This window comes from Streptopelia decaocto, assembly GCF_964273445.1.
Source record: "Streptopelia decaocto genome assembly, chromosome: 2".
NCBI classification, from domain to species: Eukaryota; Metazoa; Chordata; class Aves; order Columbiformes; family Columbidae; genus Streptopelia; species Streptopelia decaocto.
In genome coordinates this window covers 88,833,039-88,854,894 of record NC_138655.1, presented here as the reverse complement: position 1 = coordinate 88,854,894, position 21,856 = coordinate 88,833,039, and the positions used below count along the sequence as shown (strand labels likewise).

The 21,856-nt window shown below is 35.2% G+C and overlaps 1 protein-coding gene across 2 annotated transcripts in view; it reads right to left on the bottom strand.

Annotated features, from left to right (window-relative positions):
- Positions 1-21,856, bottom strand: part of EXOC2 (exocyst complex component 2) — a 127,506-nt gene that overhangs the window by 21,583 nt on the left and 84,067 nt on the right. For both annotated transcript variants that reach the window (XM_082046630.1, XM_082046631.1), the window contains exons 20-23: positions 21,298-21,359; positions 20,328-20,394; positions 18,341-18,457; positions 14,130-14,271 (exon numbers count right to left, since the gene is read on the bottom strand). In XM_082046630.1, the coding sequence (XP_081902756.1) occupies positions 14,130-14,271; positions 18,341-18,457; positions 20,328-20,394; positions 21,298-21,359 (388 nt within the window). The remainder of the gene's footprint in view (positions 1-14,129; positions 14,272-18,340; positions 18,458-20,327; positions 20,395-21,297; positions 21,360-21,856) is intronic.

The window sequence follows — 21,856 nt, the reverse complement described above, 5'->3', positions numbered from 1 at the left end:
TCTGAGGGACAGGTGAAGAAGCCTGAAACCCAAATACTTGCTGCTTTCTGATCCTTACCACACATATTAAAATGCACTGTTTCTTGGGAGAGACTATAATCTGTTTTATCATTAAGAAGATAAGGAGCAAAACCTGTAAAGGCTGAAGACTACAACAGGAAATGCAAAGCCCAATAGTGCTTCACTTTGGAAGCAGAGATGTTTGGTAGCATCTAGTACTTAAAAGACGTGCAGGTAACTGAAGGCCAAATTGATACGTATGTATTTTCTCAGGAGAATTTGTTAAGAGACGGATTTACTTTTCATTTCCTCCATCAAACACCCCATAAAGGGTAAGGGGCCTTTTACCAACCCAGACCTGAAGGTCATGAGCAAAGGATGCTGCATACTATACTGAGAATCGAAACACAAAGTCTCTCAAATTACTTGAATTATTGCAGAATAAGCCAAATTTCAATCTGTTAATCTGGTAACAAGAAATGTAATTGGTGAAAGAAAAAAAAAAACCAAAACCACAAACCCTCTATACCAGACAAAAAGCCTATGCACTAATGTAAAAAAATAGCTACCTCAGAGCTCATAGCCATCCATACTTCTTCATCTGAGCATACACAGGTATTTGCTCACCTAAATCACCACTTGTAAAACAATACATTGATCACCCTTAGCTGAGCCCAGTACTTGAGATATATGACCCACAGAAACCTTTTGTTTGTTTTTTTTTTTTTTTTTTTTTTTTTTGTTGTTGCCCTCTAGGTATTAACAACATTGTCTGGCACAGTTATAGCTACTAAATGGTGCCCTACCTGCACAGTTGCCCCAACAACATGTGGCTGCAACCCAGAAATGTAACCCTGAGACAGAACAAGATTACAAACACTTCACAGACAACAAGTGTACTGCCCTACAGATTTAGCAGCACTTAAAAAACAAATCTTATCATTTCTACTTCAGTATTAACAGTGTTGGGGCTGTTCAGTTTTTTTTTGGTTGAATTTAAGTGGCTATATATGTTTGACTTAAGGGGAAACCCAACAGTACCAAGTAATCACAACTATCAGATAAAGTAGCTAGTTTGAGGTAGATGAAAAAAAATTGCAGTATGAGAAAAAACATTTTGTCCAACTACAACATAATATATACTATCTAAAACAAACCCATTGTTCTTCCTGAGTGGGAAAAATACGTTCTGAAGACTGAATTTTATGTGTGAGATTCTTAGATATAACAAACCCTCCTTCTTGACATGAAAATGAATACATCTAAGGATGCATTAGTACTACCTGAATTTTTTCTACCAGTAATCCATTAGCTAGCTATAGGATGGCTTCCTAAGCAAATACTGCTTCATTCTCCCCAAGGAAAATTTTTAACAAATTCCCTTCCTCTGCCCCCCATAATTTTCATAATATAATAATCATAGCATTATGTGTATATGTCCTGTTATCACTAGATTTCCAGTAGAAGAACAATTTTAATGCTGAAGGATTTTCTTTGGATAAACCAGAGCCTGTTATTAACCAACATGTAACGTTCTAAAAAATCAACAATCAAAAATCCCCAGCACATCTCTCGCTTTACAGATGTGCAAGTTAACGTCCACTCACATGTCCAGTGGTATCAGTGGGGGTAGAAGTCAGCAACACAGACTAAGCCCCCAGATATCCCAATATAGGAGGTTTTTATGGCAAGAAGTGTCAATTTAAAAAAAAAAAAAACTGAAGTGTTTCACAGATAAAAGAGTGTATCTATATGCACCATAAAGATCCAGAATGACCAATTCAATCAGAAAAACAAGTAACTTCTTTAATTGTAAGGTACAGTAGAAATCAACATCACTATCAAAACAGAAGGTTGAATCAAAAAATCTCAAGCAATGTTTCCTTTCATTAACACAAACCAAGCATAGTCTGCAAGAATATTCATTTATTTCTTTCAAACACATCATTTTTAAGGCACCCTGAAGGTGTCCTTTCATGATTTTATAAAACCTAAAATTATCAAAACCTTTCAAAACACAGACTCACTCAGGGAACTGTGTGTTCTTCTCACAATTCCTGAAGTCACTGGTACTGTAATAATAGCCTGTCATATGCAAAATGACAGCAATTTCATAAATGGAGAATGGGCTTAGAGATATACTATATTTATGAATTTACTTCAGTTGTCACTCAAATATTATTATTATTACAAGAAATCAGAAAATTTAAGCAAACTGATCCAAAAGAGACCAATTTCACAAAGAAAGTATTTGGAACAATGCAGACACCAATAATTTTAGTGTCCAGTTATGTCCTGCATCTGTCTAACCTTCAAGCTACAGAAAAAAAAGTAGTAACCAGTGAAACACGCCCTGCATTTAATAGAATGACTTAGGACAGACATACTTTGGGAAGTAAAAGAAAAGGCAAACATCACAAAACGAAGTAGAGTGTGGACTTTTAAAAAGAGGGTATTTTGTTTTTCTTAAGAAAGGAACTTTACAAGTGGTGCTTTGAGCAAAAAGATTACTAGGAGCAATAAGATACACAATTTTCCTGTCTTTTATGGTATAGTTTTGTTAGGATTAATAATGATTTTTTTTTAAAGTTGCTATTTCTATTGAATTATATCAGAAGTACTATGGTAACACGTGGGCAGCACAGATATAATATAAAAATCCCAGTACTTCTGGAACCTCATTCTGCAAAGGTCTGTGAATGCTCTTAACTCAAAATATGCAAGCAGTCAGTCATCAGGCTGAAAGAAACCACAGGACTGGCTGGTAATATTTTAACATACTTCAAAATTGCTTTGTGTACCATTTTTGGATACATGGAATTTCTATTTGTCCTTAGTAACTGCATTCAGCAAAATCACAACCAAATCAAAGCCAGGGTATTAGCTTACAAGCAAACACTAATAGGTAGCAGTATTTTGTAGGCACAGTGGAAGTGTCAATGCATGGGAAAGATCTGAGCAAAGAAAGGCACCTTGATCACAGATGTGGTGGATTCATAGTAGAAGGTCATGCTCTGCTTCATTTTACCAAATACTCAAATTTGAGTTCTATGGTAAAATCTAGGTGTTTGTTTTTTTGTTTGTTTTTTTTTTTTCTTTCCCTTTCTCCTCCCTTCCCCCCACGTGGTATCTTGCAATGACCTTGTAGAGGTAGTCATCATTTTGACTTCTACCAATGTACGTATTTAAAACTGCACCATCAGTAATAAATACTCCCAAAAGTATACCTTAAATTTACAGCAAAAAAATGCCATAAGCTGAATTTCATGTAGAATTTTATTAATCTCTCTCTTTAAATAAGTAGTGAGTTGTAATCAGACCACAGCAGCTTTTAGAGATGCTGCTGCTGCTGCAAAAGAAAAAAACCTACCAAAGCAAACAAACCAACAACTGGACCAAAACAAATAAACCTTACTGCCCTCTACTCTGCTAGAAAAAAAAAAAAATTAGATAAAAATTGTGGCAAGGCACATACAGTATTCAGTGAGATCGCATATGTATCCTATTTATTAATGAAGGTGGAAACTTGCACTGGCTTCCAGTGTAACTATTTAATAGTTTTTCACTTCCAAGTTTCACTGAATCCCTACAGCATTTTGAAAAGGGCATGAATTTAAAATGAAGAATGTCTTTGCATGACCTGAACAATAGATCCTTAAAAATTGTTCAAGTCCAAAATTAACATTTGGAAGCTATCTGGACTCAGGAGTGACCCACAACTGGAAAGCTTAAGATTTTTCACAGTTCAAAGTAAAGGCTTTTAATAATTTTGAATTACTTCAACCACTGAACAAGTCCAACACTGTAATTTCATCCACACATCAATAAAGTTTAAGTGTTTCATTAAATTTAAATTGCTATTCGTTGTGTAAAGAAATTTTAAGCTAATGAAATGCTTTTTATTACAATGGATCTGCTGTGCTATTAGAAGTCTATCATATTTTCCCACTTAAAAAGTAAGTTCAAGGGCTTGATAACTTGGCTACAGAGAGAATATGCTCCAGGTTGAAATTTGTATAGAAATTTTGTACAGAAAGCTGAGATGTTTTGTTACACTAAACACATCCACTTCTGGATAGAAAGCATTACTGAAGCACTGAGCAGACCGCTATTTTCCCACTCTGCTAGGTTAGCTGTCCATTGGCAAGGTGCGTCCTGGAGATCGCATTTTCATCAGTGCTTTTACAAGTGTTAATAACTACAGCGTCCTTAACTACTGCGCACATTCAGGGACTAGAAAACAATATTTTTTATCTCTCTCTTTCATATTGAATTCAACATTTGTTTATGCTTGACCATAAACCGCCGGTGCAGCATTTCAAACCATAACCGAGAATGTGAAGTGACTGGTGGGCTTACTAATGGCCTCAAGGCTTTTGGAGTTCCCCTGCTGAGCTGTCTGGGACAAAGCCCAGGTACTTTAAGATGATTCTCTGCATCTACACAGGTGGTACAGGAGGTACTATAATGCTAGATTTTGTACAGCCATTGAAGAATCCCCACCACAAGACACTAAGCACCTCTATCAGGGGAGAAGACACGCTGTTACGGATTGTTTCTAACTAGTACCTACCTGCTAAAGGTTAATAAGACAAAACCATCCTCGAAGCACAACAGTGTGAATTAGAGGAACCATATAGGCAGGTCCCTGCACAGCCAAGTCTGGCAATTTTGATGCAACTGAGTTTACTTAAACCAATAGCAAAGTTTTAACCTGGGACTTCCCATTTAAATACCAGACACAAAACTCTGATCCTTTATAATTTGAGGTAGAGGACTATGACTTAGCTACAAACAGCAGCAGACCTCTATTACAGATGAACCTTTAATGAGCACCACAGTCACGTATAAGTACATAAAAACATACAGAAGTTTCCCAAATATAATCATGATCTGTAAATGCTTCTTGACCTCACAGTGCACCCCCCACATACTCTGTCTTCTGAAACTGTGACTATGACCTCAGTATGATCTAATAAACTCTTCCTCAGTTTGAAGTTCTACAGTTTCTACAGCATATTGGCTTGCCTTGAACCCAACTTTTAAAATGGATGCCTTGACTTCCATGGGATCCCGTCTGCAGCACTGACAACCTGAAAACAGGAAATGTAATTGTGTGCATTAACCACTGCAATGTGAAAAATGCAAGTGTTCCAAGGGAGCAAATACATTTAAATATAAAGAGATAACCCTCAGACTACATTTAATCCCTCAGCAGATAAATGCTGCATAGTAAAAAATCAGTTCTGTCAATACAGAAGGCCAGGACCCAACTGATAGCTGTGCAACAGCAGTGCAAGCAGGAATGCCTTTGGAATCTGGTTAGAGATTGCCAAAGGGACTTTAAAACAGTTCTGGGTAAAGGAAGAGAGCAGTCCCAAGATCTTTGAGCAGCAAACACTATCCAACTGGCTATTATGTGAGATATAGAAAAGCATCTACAGTGAACACACCTGTGGAAATAAATCTTTGTGGGAAGAGAATAAGCCCAAGCTAAAAAGCCTAACTAAGGAGCCCAGAACAGTCCCAGTATCAGTTTGGGACTACAGGGAATTTTACTTTTCAGGTGACTTTCTTTCCCCACTCCACTTGTTTCATTATATCACAGTTTGTTAGAGATTGTTGCAGAAACTATCTTGAGTGTTACCAAGATAATAAAAATCTAGTTTCTAAGGGTGACGATTGAAGGAGCAGTCTAACACTGAGCCCATTGGAACACCTCATTCAAAACCAAGGTGTTTTGTTTTTTTTTTTTTGTTTTTTTTTTTTTTTTTTGGCTTATAATCAAACTCAAAATAAAAACAAATAATAGTGACTACTGACTTGGAGTTCTAAGCTTTTTTATATTGTGACATTACCACACCCTCTGGTCTTCAGTTCTGGCTCCCAAATCCATCTGAAGCATCACTGGGTTCTTCCTCCCTGCTCCTTCCATCCATTCATTCCTACTCACTTATCCAACCAGCAAACTCACCTGCCAGTGCTCCAGAACGGTTTCCTGCCTCATTCCAGTAACACTGGGGCACTCAAAGTAATCAGTAAACCAAACAGGTAACATTAAGAAGGCATTTATGCCTATCAAATGCAAAGTAAACATGAAAGCATTCACTATGCCAACAAGTTAGACCATTGAGTATAGTTCAGCTGATGACACTATTTATCACTATTTACGTTTTAATGAAGAGGTTGGGGCAATACAAAATTAGTGTGGATATCCCCTCATACATGCGTGTAATAAGGGGTGCTGGAAGAGAAATAAATGATGGTTACTCCTCCTTCTCTATGCATTATCATTGATTCTAATCCCCAATCAATCTTCTGCTTTGAGCAATGCAGAGATCAGATGCTATGATCAAAGACAGAAATAAAAATACTAAATAATATTAAAATAGCTGAAGTGATTCTCAAAGAGTATGCTGAGGTGATGACCCTCACCCAGGGTAAAGACCAAACTGGCCTTTGAAATGTCAAACTGAAGACAACTATGGTACAACTTCCTACAGCTAGCTAGACAACAAGAGACGAGTTGTCTGACATTGCTGATAAGCAAATCCTCTGGCGTTGCAGTGACTATCATCCCATTTTGGTATTAGAGTTTTGGTATTAGAGTGACTTCTAATACCATCAGTTAGAAAGGGTACATGAACAGACACAATTCTCTTCAACAAGGCTAGGATACAGTCTGACCAAGGAATCACAGCAAGACTTCTTTTTAGAGATGCAATGCTTTTTCACTCATGCTCTTCCTGTCTCTCAAAGAAAATAAAGAAAGCCCATCTTAGGTCTTCAAAATTTTCAGACAAGAAAGATTTTTTTCCTTATCATATTATTTCCTTTTTTAAAATACACCCTGCTTTAGAAAGACAATTTACAAATTTGCTAACCACTTAATTTTGCAGTTTGAGAAGAATGCAAGTTTTCCAGCTTTTAATGGAAGATACTGAAGATAAAAATGGTTTTGGAGCCTAAGCCCTGGAGCTTAACAGTCTTTAGCAAAGAACAGACAGAAATGCCACAGGGTATTACAGGAAGGGTTTTGACAGGTAAAGCCAAAGAAAAGGTGGGAGATATATGGATGACAGTCTAGTAAATAACTACAGGTAGGCTTAGTAGCAGAAAATGCTATAAAGCTGAACTGTGAGTAAACAGACGTGCAAAGCAAGAGGAAGCATAAGAAATAAGATAGTTAAGTTGCAGATGAACTTCTACTGCATGCTTGCATGTGTCAAGTCTAGAGTCTGCTGAGACCAGCCAAACAACAAACTTTATTCAAAATTAGCATCAGAAAATCTTGCATGCAAGAAGTGTGTGGAAACACAAGAAGTTAGCCAATAAAGTTTACATGCAAGTGCAACACAATATGTGGCAGGTAGGGACTGGAAAATGCAATGTCTCTCCAGGACAGTTTCTACTGGTATTTCTATAATAGTCAGAAATTAAAGATAACCTGTCAGTAGAAACTACAGGAAGCTGGAGAAACAGTTCCTTCTGTTCTCATCTTTTGCAACTGTTTCAAAGGACAGAGAGGATACAATGTCCACCAGCAAGAATGATTCTTAATATTCATAGTTCAGACACCAATGCAATATGTTAAAGAAATCTCACTGTTGTCAGAAGTGAGAAATGCAATGAAACCTGAATGTCTGAAAGTGAAATTGAAGAAAAACCTGAGGTTAAAATGAAGTAACACAAAAGAAGGTATTTTTGAAACAGACAGTCCAATTTGTGCATATATCTCAAGCAACATTTTTTTTTTTTTTTCCAAAATTAATTGAAAGGCTACAATATGGTAACCCCAGACTTTGAAATTTTAGTACTTGATTCTACTCTGTTAAGAATGATGTGTAGTAAACCAAATAGAAGAACTGCAGTCATGCAACAGATGGATTGTTACACTTGCTGGTTGAATGTGTCATTTAAGGGCACTGAATTCAACTCACCCTAATAAGTATCTGATTGTTGATATAGGACATATTAATATTTCCTTATTATAATGACAAAATATCGATTTACTAATGTATGTTGCAAATGCAGTTAGTTTGGATGAAAGATAGCATATTTTAACTGGAGTACTTAAAGAGTGCTGTGCATAAGAACATTCTGCTGCTCCAAAAGCTTCCATACAATTGCTGGCAATTAAAGCCAAGTTCCCTTTCCAGTAGTTCATGTTGGCACTCCCACCAACGCCGATCCCCTGTGCACTCCGAACCGCAACCTGAGAAACACTGCAAGAAAATGAGATACAAAGACATTCAATGCAAGGCATGTCAGGCTTCAGCCTGGGCCCTCTCCTACTCCAGCAGCTAGACGGAAATGCCTGCCTAGTGAAATGTATCCGTGACTGTGTCACGAACAGTTAAACAACTGTCATTTTGTAACGAAAGTGAGCACAATTGACAAGTCCCTTAGCAAGTTCATCTGCTATTGCAGAACACTTTAAAAAAATATAGCATTTATTTCTTACATGCAATAGAACTGCAAAACCATCATTTTCTTCCTGTTCACATACATAACTGTCACGTTATATCCCTGCACCAAAATAGCAGAACTTGGGCTTACTAAGGCATAAAAAAGGCAGACAATTCCTAAACACAGGACATCAATAGTTTGAGATCTGTTGGAATTCAAAATAATCTGTATCTAGTAAGAAAATTCTGAAGCCATCCATTTGAAGTGTTAAAACAAATCTCACGGGTTACAGAGATTCAAACCAAACTATTTTGCACATTTCAGTCAAAAAGTAATTGCCTACTTATCTTTTTTTTTTTTTTCCTACTATATCCAAATGTTTTAAAGATGTAAATGCACTTGTCATCTTTCATGTAAGCAGGGTGCTGGTGCCCCAAATTAAACAAAAGAAGAAAAGTTAGGGTTGACAAGTATGTCGCCGTGTAACTACAAATTAAATATGCCTTTTGATATTTCATTTTTTAACTGTTGAGCACCTTATCATCAGGCTATTTCCATTAGCGTTTTTTTATTAGATTTTTAAATTAGACAGATAACAGATGTGACAAGTATATCAAATCTGATTTAGCAGATCTGACACACGTAATCTTTTACTATAAGAGCAGCATTTGATATATTTGAAATGTTTCAAACAATACTCCCTTAACATGCCAAATAAGAAGAAATTAAGATTTAAATCTACTATATTCAATTTATGCCAAGTACAGAATGAATATCTAAAAACCACAAACAATCAACTTCCAGCTGAATGTGCGAAGTCACCTGAAACTTTCAATGCAATGTGAAATTCTAAATGCTACAAACCCCTCCCCACCCAATATCTGACAACACCAGTGAAACACAGAAGACACATATTTTAAAGAGATTGTTAGACCAGTCTCTGCAACTCTATATGCTGTGAACTTTGAGTAAATGTTGGCTACACTGCACTGCAGCCAGCATTTCAAAAATAATTTATGAAGAGTGATCAGCATCTCTGAATTCTTCAGAAAAAGAAATGAACTCCCACTTTTTGTGTGGCAAACAAAACCACGCTTACTATAGCAGTTGCATATGTAAACTAACTAAAATAATGAAACTTGCCACGTTATTAAAAATAATTTGACATTTGCATGCAAAAATTCACATTAGTAATCTAAAAGATTGGATGCCCACATACTACAACTGCTTTTGCTTCTACTGCACAAACTTCAACACACAGAAATCTTTTATATGCAAATTCAGAGAAATACAATCACCTCATTCACCCTGCAAAAGATTGTAGGCTTGGTTTCTAGAAGGGATCACAGAGTCTAATTTTGTCGGGTGACTAAGAAAAAAATACATGTATTTAAAATAGAATTGAAAAAAAACAACAAAACTCAACACACTGCTGAAAGAGAGAAGAATGAACATAAACGAAAAAACCTTGTATACTGAGCTAGTGGATTGACCGGTATACACACATACACAAAAAGTAAAAATACACCAGGCAACTGATTAACATTATGTTTCCCATTATTCCTTTCATCTCTTTTAATTCTGTTAGTACCATAGAATAAATTAGAACAATGTTTCCAGCAAGAAAAAAAGAACCAAACTAGATTTCATTTTTGCTGCATGTTAAAATGGAAGTCTTTGTTGTAAAGACTCAGAAATTGACATTGAAATTAAAATGAAAATTTAAATGAAAGTTATTTATTAACAATAAACCTAATTAAGTTAATAATAATGCCTTCTAACACCAGCAGTCACACTTTAGATCAAAATAAAAGGGCAAATGCATAATTACATTGCGTACAAGTTCTAACATTCAGAAATTTCATAGCGAAAAGAGCAAGTATGTTGAAAAACTGAACAATAAAAGTTTTAGCACATAAGCTAAATTAAAATTTGCCCCATGCAAACAATTTGCCCTTCTTTATATTTAAAACTGTAACAAAAAACATGTGTATAAACAAATATCTGATAATTGCAGGACAATTGCCTAAGTGAGCAAGGCATATGCTTTTTTCACACTCACAGTAACGTGGTACAAAATTTTATGTATTTTTCAAAGCTTGCTCAAATGGCAGGATTCTTAATTTCATTCTAATTTCTCCTTCAGGACTGTTCATTTATTATGGTTCTTCTCTTTCATCTATTTTCCCTTCTATTTCCCCATGAATTATATGATGCAACGAAGTATTGCCCCCAGTACTTACAGACACATGACTGCAAAATTGCCAATGGATAAAAAGATTATCAAGGTTTTTGAATATGGTTTTTCTTAATATTCTATATATTACAAGACTTTAGATAGTCTACTTAAACATGGATGCTCAAACTGTCAGGAGTCAAAGGCAGCATTAAAAAAGAGAAAACCTCTTGAGTTATTTATACAACATAGCAAATCCTGTGCACACACAGACAGAATCCTGTTTCGACTTTGCCCTCCTTCCACATTACACTTCACTACTTCTCAAAATCTGTAATAGCTCCACTTAATACAAAACTCAGTGTTATCTCCAAAACAGCCTCCATTTTATGAAACAAGTCAATGTACCCACATATGTACAAGTCAAATGTACATATGGGAAAAAGATATTATTATTTAAAGACTGGAGTATACTTGATTGTCTTTGTGTAGTTTTTTTTCTGTATGTATTTTTTTACCGACATTGAAAAGAAAGCAAACAAAAAGCCAGAATAGAAATCAGAAAATTCTCGTACTGCATTCATCTATATGGCTCAACAACAGAGTTGGCAATACATACATGTACCTTCTGCACAGTAGATTTATACAGATTTGAGTAATTTGGCTGGTATTTTAGACCTTGACTTTTGTAGCCTTGATTCCAAAAAAGAAACAACGTGGATGGCATTGGCAAAGCCAAAACATTTAGGCCACTGTTGTGTTTCTCAGTGATATTACCTATATATGGCATGTAGCACTATAAGTATAATATATACATAACTTCTGCCAGCTCTGCAAAGAAAGTGATCAGTGGCATTAATAGGCTGTCATCCCTACAGGACAAAAGTGCAAGGCTGAGGGGATTTCTTTGATTCCATGGCAGCTTCTGGTAAGCTCATGATTGAGTGAGTATCAGACCTCTGTGGCCTTCTATTTCCACTTCAAGTCTGTCTCCTGTTTGAATAATACCTTTCAATTCATTTCTGTGTTAATTCTAAGTCCACTCTAATTTATGTTTCTACCTTGCTCATCAAGTCTTGGTTTCTTCCTTTGTTCCTTGCTTGATGCAAGTCTTCATCACAAGCTTTTCATTCGAGTCTGCTCCCTACCTTACAGTTACCTTATTTTCCACCAGTATTGGCATCCTCCCCATAGACAATTCCATCTACCCAAAAGCATTATCTTCCCCATAGTCCAGATCAGGTGTTCTCTGCATTTTATTCAGTCTTCCAGCTTCTTCATTCTGCTTGGTAACAGCAGGGGGAGCATCAAGAAAGGAACACTTGCTAGTGCTTGACCAGAACATTTGTTCAAAAGTAGTTGCAGTCTTGAATCTCTGAGCTGGACCACCAACATGGGAAATTCCTCATCAGAAAATTCTTCATGTTATTCCTAACCAACTCCTGAGTGGTTTCATACTCACATTTTTCCAAAATGTCCTTTGCAAAAGCGATACCCGTGGTATCAACATGCCCAAACTCTGGTCAAATTTGTAATTGCCAGATGGAATGCTTGAAAGTTTCAGACTGCTTCAGGGAAATTATTTGCCTTTACATCTTACCTTTTACACACAGGCAAATTCATGCCTTTTCCCTCTTCTTTAATTAAAAAAAAAAAAACAAAAACAAAAACAAAACCAAACCTGCTCTTGTCAAAATTTGCCTTTGTACTGTCACCAGTACTATTTCAAAGCTAATGCAGGAACCAACAGGAACCAAAAAAAAACCAACAAACAACAAAACAAACTTCAGCCCAAACTATTATATCTTGGTGATCAGGCACACCTATATCCACTAAGGAAGACCCAGTAGCTTTACTTATGCAACACTTCACATCACTGATACCACCATTCATAAACACAACTTAGGTCCAAATGTTTTGCCTTGCCCATGCCACCAACTATTTTTCTTTTTTAAAATTAAGGCTACAAATGTGAAAATCCAAACCAGCCAAATGACTCAAATAAAATCTTTAAATTTTGCAGTCATAAAGATTAGTGAAGAAAAGAATTTCTACCATACAAATATTTTTTTCCTCAATAAATCAATGTGTTGATGTTTAAGAAATCCTCAAATGAACTGTGTGTTTGACTCAGTGTGACCCACTCTCAGTCATGTGTATGTTATTTTAGTTTAATAAAGTAGATACTTTTCATGCTGTATGTGGAGAGGAACTCTGAAGAAGAGCTTTTTTGGTTTGTTTGTTTTGGGTTTTTCTAAGAGGAAAAGACAGCATATCTACCGCAGTACTAACTGCATCTGTATTCCCTTTAAATGAAAAAATGCTACAGAATAATCCTAAAGGCAATGTGCATCTAGTAAGTGGATCCCAGTGTACTAGATCAAGAAATGAGCATACAAAATCTGACACAACTTCTTTGCCTTTGTTAGCTGGTGGGAATGCAAATGCATACTTGAAACACGGTAAATTATGTATCATGTAGATACAAACTTGACAAACTTGCAAGATTAAAATCTAAGTTATTTCCACTATAAATTGTATCAGACCATAGTCTGAGCACAAAAGGAGTAACGAGACACTTAAGGAGACACTTCTCCTTAAAGTAATAAACCCTAAGATCTTTGTGTCTTTAAGGCCCTATGGGCAAGCACTGCAGCTCTTGATTCACAGATTGCAAGCTTGCTTCTTTTAATTACCTCCCTATCAAAATTTAAAGTACTACAAAATTTCTACTAAGTTTGCCATACACAACTCTATGAAAAAAAAAAAAAAAAATCAAGCCAAGAAAGTACAAATTATCACGCCAATCAATGATTTACTAAAAATTAATACAAGTTCACCTTCAAAATGCCATGTACTATGTTACAGCAACTGATTTCTACTTGGTATTAACCATGTATTCAAGCGCTAAGTGATTTAGATGTATTAGTTTTAGATATGACAAATTAGATGTTTAAAGAACCTAAATGTAAAGATGCACACAGTATACACTCCTAAAACAAAAAAAGGAGTCATGTATATTGTGCTTTCTTAAAAGAGAGGCTCTTAAAGCACCTAATTAATGCCTAACAACTCAGTCCTTCCAAATACCTTACACCTGCCCTTCTTTAATGGTTTAACATCCTTTGTTGAACTACTGTTATAGTGTGCATTTTCTCATAATTTTACCTTTTCAGAACTGTAATTACATCTATTACAAAAGTGGCCAGATTCTTTGGAAAAAGTCCCAAACAATCTCAATGAATTTCATAAAAAAATAGCGAAGATGTCTTTTATAATTCCTTCTATTATATATAAGCAATGAAGCAAAATAATCACAAGAAACAAGCATTAAAGAGATTATCAATGATAAAAGCTGCTTTAATCATTTGGGGTATTTGAAAAAAAATTTAGGAATTAAGTAAAGTCTGTAAGAAAGAACTTATAATAAGAACATGTCAAAAGTTAAACACACAGACTAGAAAAAAGCTTAATTGTACAGTATATTTTAGCTCCTATCAATCACTGTTAAAATCATTTCAGAGTTTAATAAGCAGATATTTACCTGCTGGAACAAGACAATCTTTCCAATCAAAATATCCTGCATAAATGCCAGGTTCTAATGACCCAACTATTGGATCTGCCTTGAATTCAATGTACATTTCAAACAGTCTTTGATCCAGCTCTTTCAAGGATTCCATACTAACCTAAAAAACAAAAAAAACAAAAAAAAAAAGAGAAAGAACATAATAAATAGTCATTAATTACAATAATTGAGTCACATAATGAAAAAACTTACATTATGTCATCTTTAATTTTCTGTAAAGCATAGCAATTACTTACAAAGTTCATAATTACATATATAAAAACCTAGGAATTTCCATATTATCTGTCCATCCTACTCAGTATAATTTCTTTTTTTCTGATTGTGCTCAGCAACAGACGTTGTTGGGAAAGGTCGAAGAAATGCCAAAGCAGGCAGATCACACTGTAATTGTCTAATGGCATGATTTTTTTTTTCTGTATGTCTGGAGGTCTTGATCTTGCCCCGAGTAAACAACTGAATTTTACCAATGCTTTAAATATACTCATAACAATTTGCATCCTGAAACATGAAGATTTTCATATAATACTTAAAATCTACTAATTGTAATATTACGTTTTCTCACCATCTGCTCTACACTTAGAAAATACATAGATTTATTTAGGAGTCTCTGCCTTCTGAAAGCGTACATGTGAACTTCCCGCTCCTCTACCTCAAGGCACTGCCATACAATAGATGAATAAGCTGCACCTCGCAAATACTTGCAGAAATTTTCTATTTAACAGCTCTTTATGCAACTTTTAGTAATTCATACAACTTAGCCACACAGAAAGCTAAAGAGATATACACAATTTTCTCATTGTATCTGAGCAACTGTAGATTTTATACACAACTTTTTTATTAAACACAGGTACCACTTGTAGCTTCTAAAATAATTCTGGAACACAATGTGTATCATAAAACGTTAAAGAAGAAAGTCAGTATTTTAGCATTATAATGGATGCTAAATGCAAATAAAACATGCTGAAAATACCATTTGACTACTGTTTAAATGTATTTATGCTCATAAGTAGGAGCTTAAGAAATAGTGAAATAAAACTTTTAAACTATTACTCATTTTCCTCAACTGTTAAAGGAAAAAAACATATATACTATATATATATATCTCTAAATAAAATGTTTTCCAGACGCAAAGCAGTTTAAAAGTGAGGAAGGTGGCAAGGCTCTAGACCAAACCAGGAATTCAGAAGAAAGAAAGAAAACAAGAATACCAAGTCCATATCACTCCTTTGCCCATGAAAGACAAAAGATTTAATGCTGAAAGCTGCAGAATACAGGATGAAGCTTATCCGCTGCAGGGATGTCTCTAAACTGGATTCTTCTCTGGCATGCCTGTGGTGTTAAGCCAAGAGAAAAGGGAACTGCAGTATTTGAGTCAGGAATAGATAGACAAGCCTTCAGGAATGAGATCATAAGTGCAAGGGAAAATAGATGTATTATTGAGGTCAAAGTTGCTGCCAGATCCAGGAAAGTTGGGATGGAGAAGCTGATGCTCCGAAAGGAGAGACACTACCACTTTCCTGCTTTTCCACCTGACGAACCTCCTTTAGCTTGTCACAAGATCTATATCCCAAAGAGAAGATTTTCATGCGGCACTGAGAATTTGATGCCAGGAGAAGGTCAAGGCTATTTTCTTCTTCTTTCCCTTCTCCCCGACAGTCTGTTGACACTCAAGACTTGAAAAAACACACTAAAAAAATGTATAAAAAATTCTCACTGAACTCTCTTTTCCCCCTTACACAGGATCACAGAAATGTAAACCTGGAATGTGTTTCAAGACATTTTTCACCTCAATTTCTTATGATCAGGAAGAATAACTATCCTTAGACCGTTCCCATTTAGGTTTGAGCTACTGGGAAAAAACAGTACAAGTTCCAGTGGGAAATTCCTGCAAACATGCACCCATACAAAGAATGTGTGAAACAATCGCTTCAGTGGTTCTTAAGAAAGTGATTTAGAATTAAGAAATTCCACCTTCCACTTCTGCAGTCATTCAATACAAAAGAACATCCGCATATTCAGTACAAGCTTTTTTTCCATGCAAGTCCTCTTCAACCTGTTTCAAGTTCAATGCACAATTAGGATGGTGGTGGGTAACCTTGTTTTTCAGTTCGTGGAAAAATTACAAGTAAGAATGAACAATTCCTCTGAATGTTATTTTGAGCCCAGGATGGGTGAGTGAAGCAGAGCAGAGTCCTCAACAACACCCGTTGTGTAAACCCATTCTCCTGACTCTCAAGTGGGGTAGATGCTCATAAAAATATACAATTGTCTCATTTTTATCTTCCTGCTGTGAACCTCCCTGTAACCAGAGTTTTCAATTTTAGTATTAAAGCCATTTTAAGCCTCTATCCTAGTAAGCCCTCTGCCTTATCTAAATATCAGAACTGTGGAAACCATTGTATTGAGAAGCTTAATCAGTAAGCAAGGATGGATGTTGTGGGATACATACTTTTTTTTTCCACTTGATAATTGACTAAACTGATGATAAAAAGTTGAATTAAAGAATCGCCACAGAAAGGCACTTAAAGTTATGTAGAAATTCAATATAATTATTGGTGAGTACCATAAGTACATGCCAAGATGGCATGTGCTAGAGCAGAGTGTAAAATTTGGCAGTTCCATGTAACTCTGTATTTGTAAGCTAAGAAAAAAAACGGAAAAAACAACCATGTAGAATGTAAGGAAATTTTCTTAGTTACCATTTTTGATTTCTGTATTTTCAGAATATTAGAAACTAATGATTTCCCTTCTAACAAAGGCAACTTTAAAAATCTCCCAAACAACAGATTGTTTTCACCAATATACACAACAAAATTAACTTTAAAATTCAATTTATAAAGCTAACAGAATTTTAAAGCATAGTTTTGTTTCCATCTCCTCAGATAAAAACATTGTATTTTTCAAAAATTTTGTCAGTTCTTAATTTCAAATTATTAATCTAATAAATAGTTGAATAAACTAGGAAACTTTCAGAAATTTAGGTGACAGAACAAAAAACTGAAACAAACAACCCCCTTAAACTCCTGTGGTCTTCTAGCCTCTCAAAGTTAATGAAGGCTTCAAAAAATGCCATCTTAAAATGACTATCTAATTATCCAAATCCTCCCAGCTAGCATTACTGTTTGACGTGTCCCGTACATGCAGTACAGCACCACTCGGTGCTTTCAAAGGATTAACACAGATCTGAAATTAATCTGCATTTCAACATTCAAATTTTGTAATTTTAAACCTATCGGACTTATAATGGCAATACTTTGATGTGCCTGTACATTATAGAGTGTTGAATACACAACAGATGTCTTATATTTGCCTATATAGACAACACTAAGTGTACACAGCTCAACGCTTGGTTGTCTTGGCAGCAAAGAATGGCAATATCCAGAGTAATTTTGTATACTGCACTAACCACACAAATCATATAAAGCCCATTTAAATACTATTCAAAATTACTTCAGCCACAAAAATTCAAACAACATTCAAGCAGAACCGGACTAAGGAAGTACTAAATAGCAGAAACATCAGTTTGACTGAAATCTTGTACTCTGTACTGGAAAAGATAACATTTTACTTCCAACCAACAAATGTTTCTGGAAATAAACTAGCTTTATAGTCCTAAGGATTAAGTCACAACATTTCTCATAAAAAATGATTAATCTTTACAAAAAGGCAGGAAAATGAGACAGCTACTGCCGCCCACTTTGACATTTTCGTTCTTTGAAAAAAAAAAAAAAGGCAAACCAAAAGAAAAACACAACAAAAAAACCTGAACTAGTTTATGAACAACAGCTATCAGTAACACAGATTGCCAGATGAAATAATTTATCAAGTATATTTCTGAGATAATAATCATTTATTCTCTGCATTAAGAAAACACAGCGACATTAAACAGCTTTACTAAGAAATCTGATAAGCTTTGCTATGGAACACACATGCCCTGAACAAGAAGTCACATTTCCTATACCAGCTATTTAAGCCTTATAGGAAAACAGACAACAATATTCTTGTTGTTGTGTCCAACTGATGCTTGGAGTCCCACTCATCTGTAGAAGGCTCACCCAAGAGTCCTTTTGGCTATGTGAACGCATGCACTTAATTTCCACAGAAAGTAATAAAAAAATAAAGCCTGTTTCCTTCAAGCAATGATACTTGATTCCAGTGCTTTCACTTACTTGAGTTATTTTTTCAACACCTTGAAAGCCGTGTTTCTCAAAATGTTCAGCTATATTCAGGAAGGTATGACGTTCCAGATACCGGCAGTTGCTGAGTGCAATTAAAAGCCTCTGTTCCTAAAAATTTGTTTTAAGAGAAGAACGAACATAATAGATAGAAAAAAAGAAACATCAGCATGACCAATACTGTAAATCTATAGTATTTTATTGACTTGGTGTGAAAAACACACTGATAAATAAAGTGGAGTTTACAAATATTTTTGTCAATAAAGCACCAAGAATCTGAGTGAACATCAGGTATGATGACTGAACACGTATGCTTTTTCTTCTTTCTATGGGATCTGGAGCATTCGCTGGAATAGCTGTGACTAATACAGAAATGTGGTTAAGACTTTACAAAAATTAGGTTTGGACAGCTTTCCAGGAAGCTGTTTCTAGCTTTTACTTTGTTTCAAGAAATATAGTAAGAATTATGACCACCACAAAAATGTAACTGAAGTTCATCTTCACTTTCACATGAAGATGGCTAAAACAAGGGAAGCAAAACAGGTACTGAACAAATGCATTCATCCATTCCAAAATACTAAAAGGTTCAGATGGACATAATACAAATTCAGTAGTTAATTGGCAAAAAATTCCAGGTGGTTATAATTTCTCTCTGTTCTCCATTTTTTTTTTTTTTTTTTAAATTTACAAGAAGGTCAAACACATTCCAGAGCTGAGATACCAGGATTGCTTTTCCCTGATGTTGGTGAAACAAGGTGTAGTTTCCAAAGAGACAAAGAACCAAACAAGACAGAACTATTATTTAAACAGATTGGGTCTTCCCTCTTCTCTTCTTCCCCCAGGTGGAAAAATATTTTTCTACCTTGGATGGAAGTTCAAAATGAACAGCAGCAATTATTTTGAAAACAAAAATATTTGGTGAAGAAATAATCATAATACTGCAGATCTGATTCAAAATGATGTCGGTTTTCAGGCCCAGAAGAACTCCTGACAGTTTTGTATTCCAGTAATATGATGACTGGTGTTGAGATGTGCAGTTGCCTACTACTTCTAGTTATAATCAGTTGGTATAGAGACTACGAAAAAAAAATGCATTTTAAAAATACAGTGACAAAACCTACACTTCGGTCACCCATTTTCTCTGTTCTCAATCAGGAAAGAGAAGAGAAAGTGTTCTGTGACTTACAAAAAAAAAAAAAAAAAAAAAAAAGACAACAAAGTTTGGTTTCCATGGCATCAAAAACTGTTGATTTAAATTGTTGATATAAAGAACTAATTATTATAGTCTGCAATTCAGAAGCTTGGCCTGATTTGGCAATCTGTGATGCTTTGTTGTAGCAGGAATGCTTATTGCTCTTGTACATGAGGCAAGGCTGGGCTTCTGACAATATTCAAAACCTGTACTAAGGAATATTAACCTCACAAGAGGTTCTCACTAGGTCTCTCGCAGGGAACAACTACATTTTTTCCACTGGACATTAACCAAAGTACATTAACCAAAGACAAAGTGTCAAGAACATTAAAATACGTTTTTCCAACTTCCCATAAACAACCAAATCAAACCCAAACAAGCCACACAAATAATCAATACTTACTCTCTCAGTAAAGCATTTTTTTTAAACCTACATTATTGAATATCTATATCTTCTTGGGCTTTAAAAGTAACTAATAATCAGACCAGATCTTATCATTTAAAAGAAGGTCATAAATGAAAAGTCAAACCCTCCACTGTTTTAATAGCAGTGCTATTTTCACTGATTTCAATGATGGCATTTTAGTTTCTGATGAAGACTTGGTTTCAAAAAAACAACTTCATTAGTTAAAGACAGTATTACTAAGATACCATAAACAAACACTTGGTTTTTTTTCTTCTTTTTCTTTTTTTTTTTTTTTTTTTTTTTTTTGTTCCAAGACCACGTTCGTGTAACTTTGAGAGGTATTAAGTTTCACATCAGCTTTTAGAAACAGAAGCCAGACTTACTGAAGAAAGACTCGAGTCTTCATGAATACTTCCAAACAAATCTGGAGATGAAACATCAACTGAAAGACTAGGAATACAATTTAAAAGGTGAGTAGTATAGTGATTTCGATTATCTGATATGTGGTGGGTTCAAATGAACAGTTGGAACTGTAAACCGGAATCTTGTTTCAAGCCCCATGACACCAGATAATAAAGCAGCCCACATTGTTCAGTTTTCCTAAGACGTCCACAAAACCTGCAGGAGCTTTGTGGACAGACATTACTATTCTAGCTACAGACCTTTTCTTCTTAATGCGTCTTCATTTTCTGTGATTATTCTGGTTTACCACAGATTGTGATTTGTTTTTACACCTATCCGGCCAACAGTCCTCCAAGTAGAGAAAAAGTAAGTGGCATTAGGAACAGTTAACTTGCCTTTTTCTAATGCGTATTGCAGCTTCCAACATTTGCAAAGTTTCTGGATTTTCACAAAGAAATGACTGGTACTCTTGGAAATTCAGACTATTTCAACTTGTTTTGGTCTCTAAAATGAGTGGCTCATGAGCAATTATGGAACAAACTTTGAAGAATTTAGCAGAAACACCAATAGAATCAATCAAAATGGGAGGGAAGAAAGGTGAGGGGCTGTTTCTCCATGAATAGACATTACTTGGTGACAAGGACAACTCATTCCATGTAAGGTCATGTCAAAAACAACATACCTGTAGCACACTACTACTCCTATCATCAATTTAAAAAGATATAACTAATACCATATTAATTACTTTGTACAATATTTACTACATGATGTCGTTCAATTATTTGGCATAAAAAGTATCTACTCTTACTGCAAAGCATCAATAACAAGAGGCAAAAGTATTCACAAGAAATATGAAATACTAGAGAGGATAAAACCACGCCACCACTGAAATTTGAGACTTGCACCTGCAATTTCAGAATACTACACCTAGGTCATATTTATTTTACTTACTGTGCTGTATCTATGTCACCATCAGGTTTGGTGCTCAGTTGTTCCAAACAGTCTATAAAGACCTAGGAAACAAAGCAAGATCTATATTTTCTGCTAGAACTAGAAAAAAAACCCAACAACTTAAATTCACTTTTATTACAGCCAATAGACGCAGAACAATCATATTTCTTTAAGTCTTACATACATTAATACAGTAACATTGTAGTTACACCTTTTGAATGTGTATTTTTAATTTCATATGCATCACTGTTTACTTGTAGTAAAACACAGGAATTTTTAATTCTGCTAAGTGGTTCTCATCATGCATGGCTAAAATTATGCAGTGATAATCTGTTGATTTGCAAAGAAGGCATTATTAATAGTTTTCAGCTGCTCAGTCTGAACAGTTGGTCCCAAGTAAACATCACAGAAGTATCCTTAAAATCCGTCTTTTCTTTTGCTTGGGATTTCTTACTTGAGAAGACTATAAAAATGGTTCTAAGGCCTAAAGTATGCTATTACCTAATTTCAAATATATATAAAAAAGAAAACAAGACTTTTTTTTTCCCCTGTTTTGTTT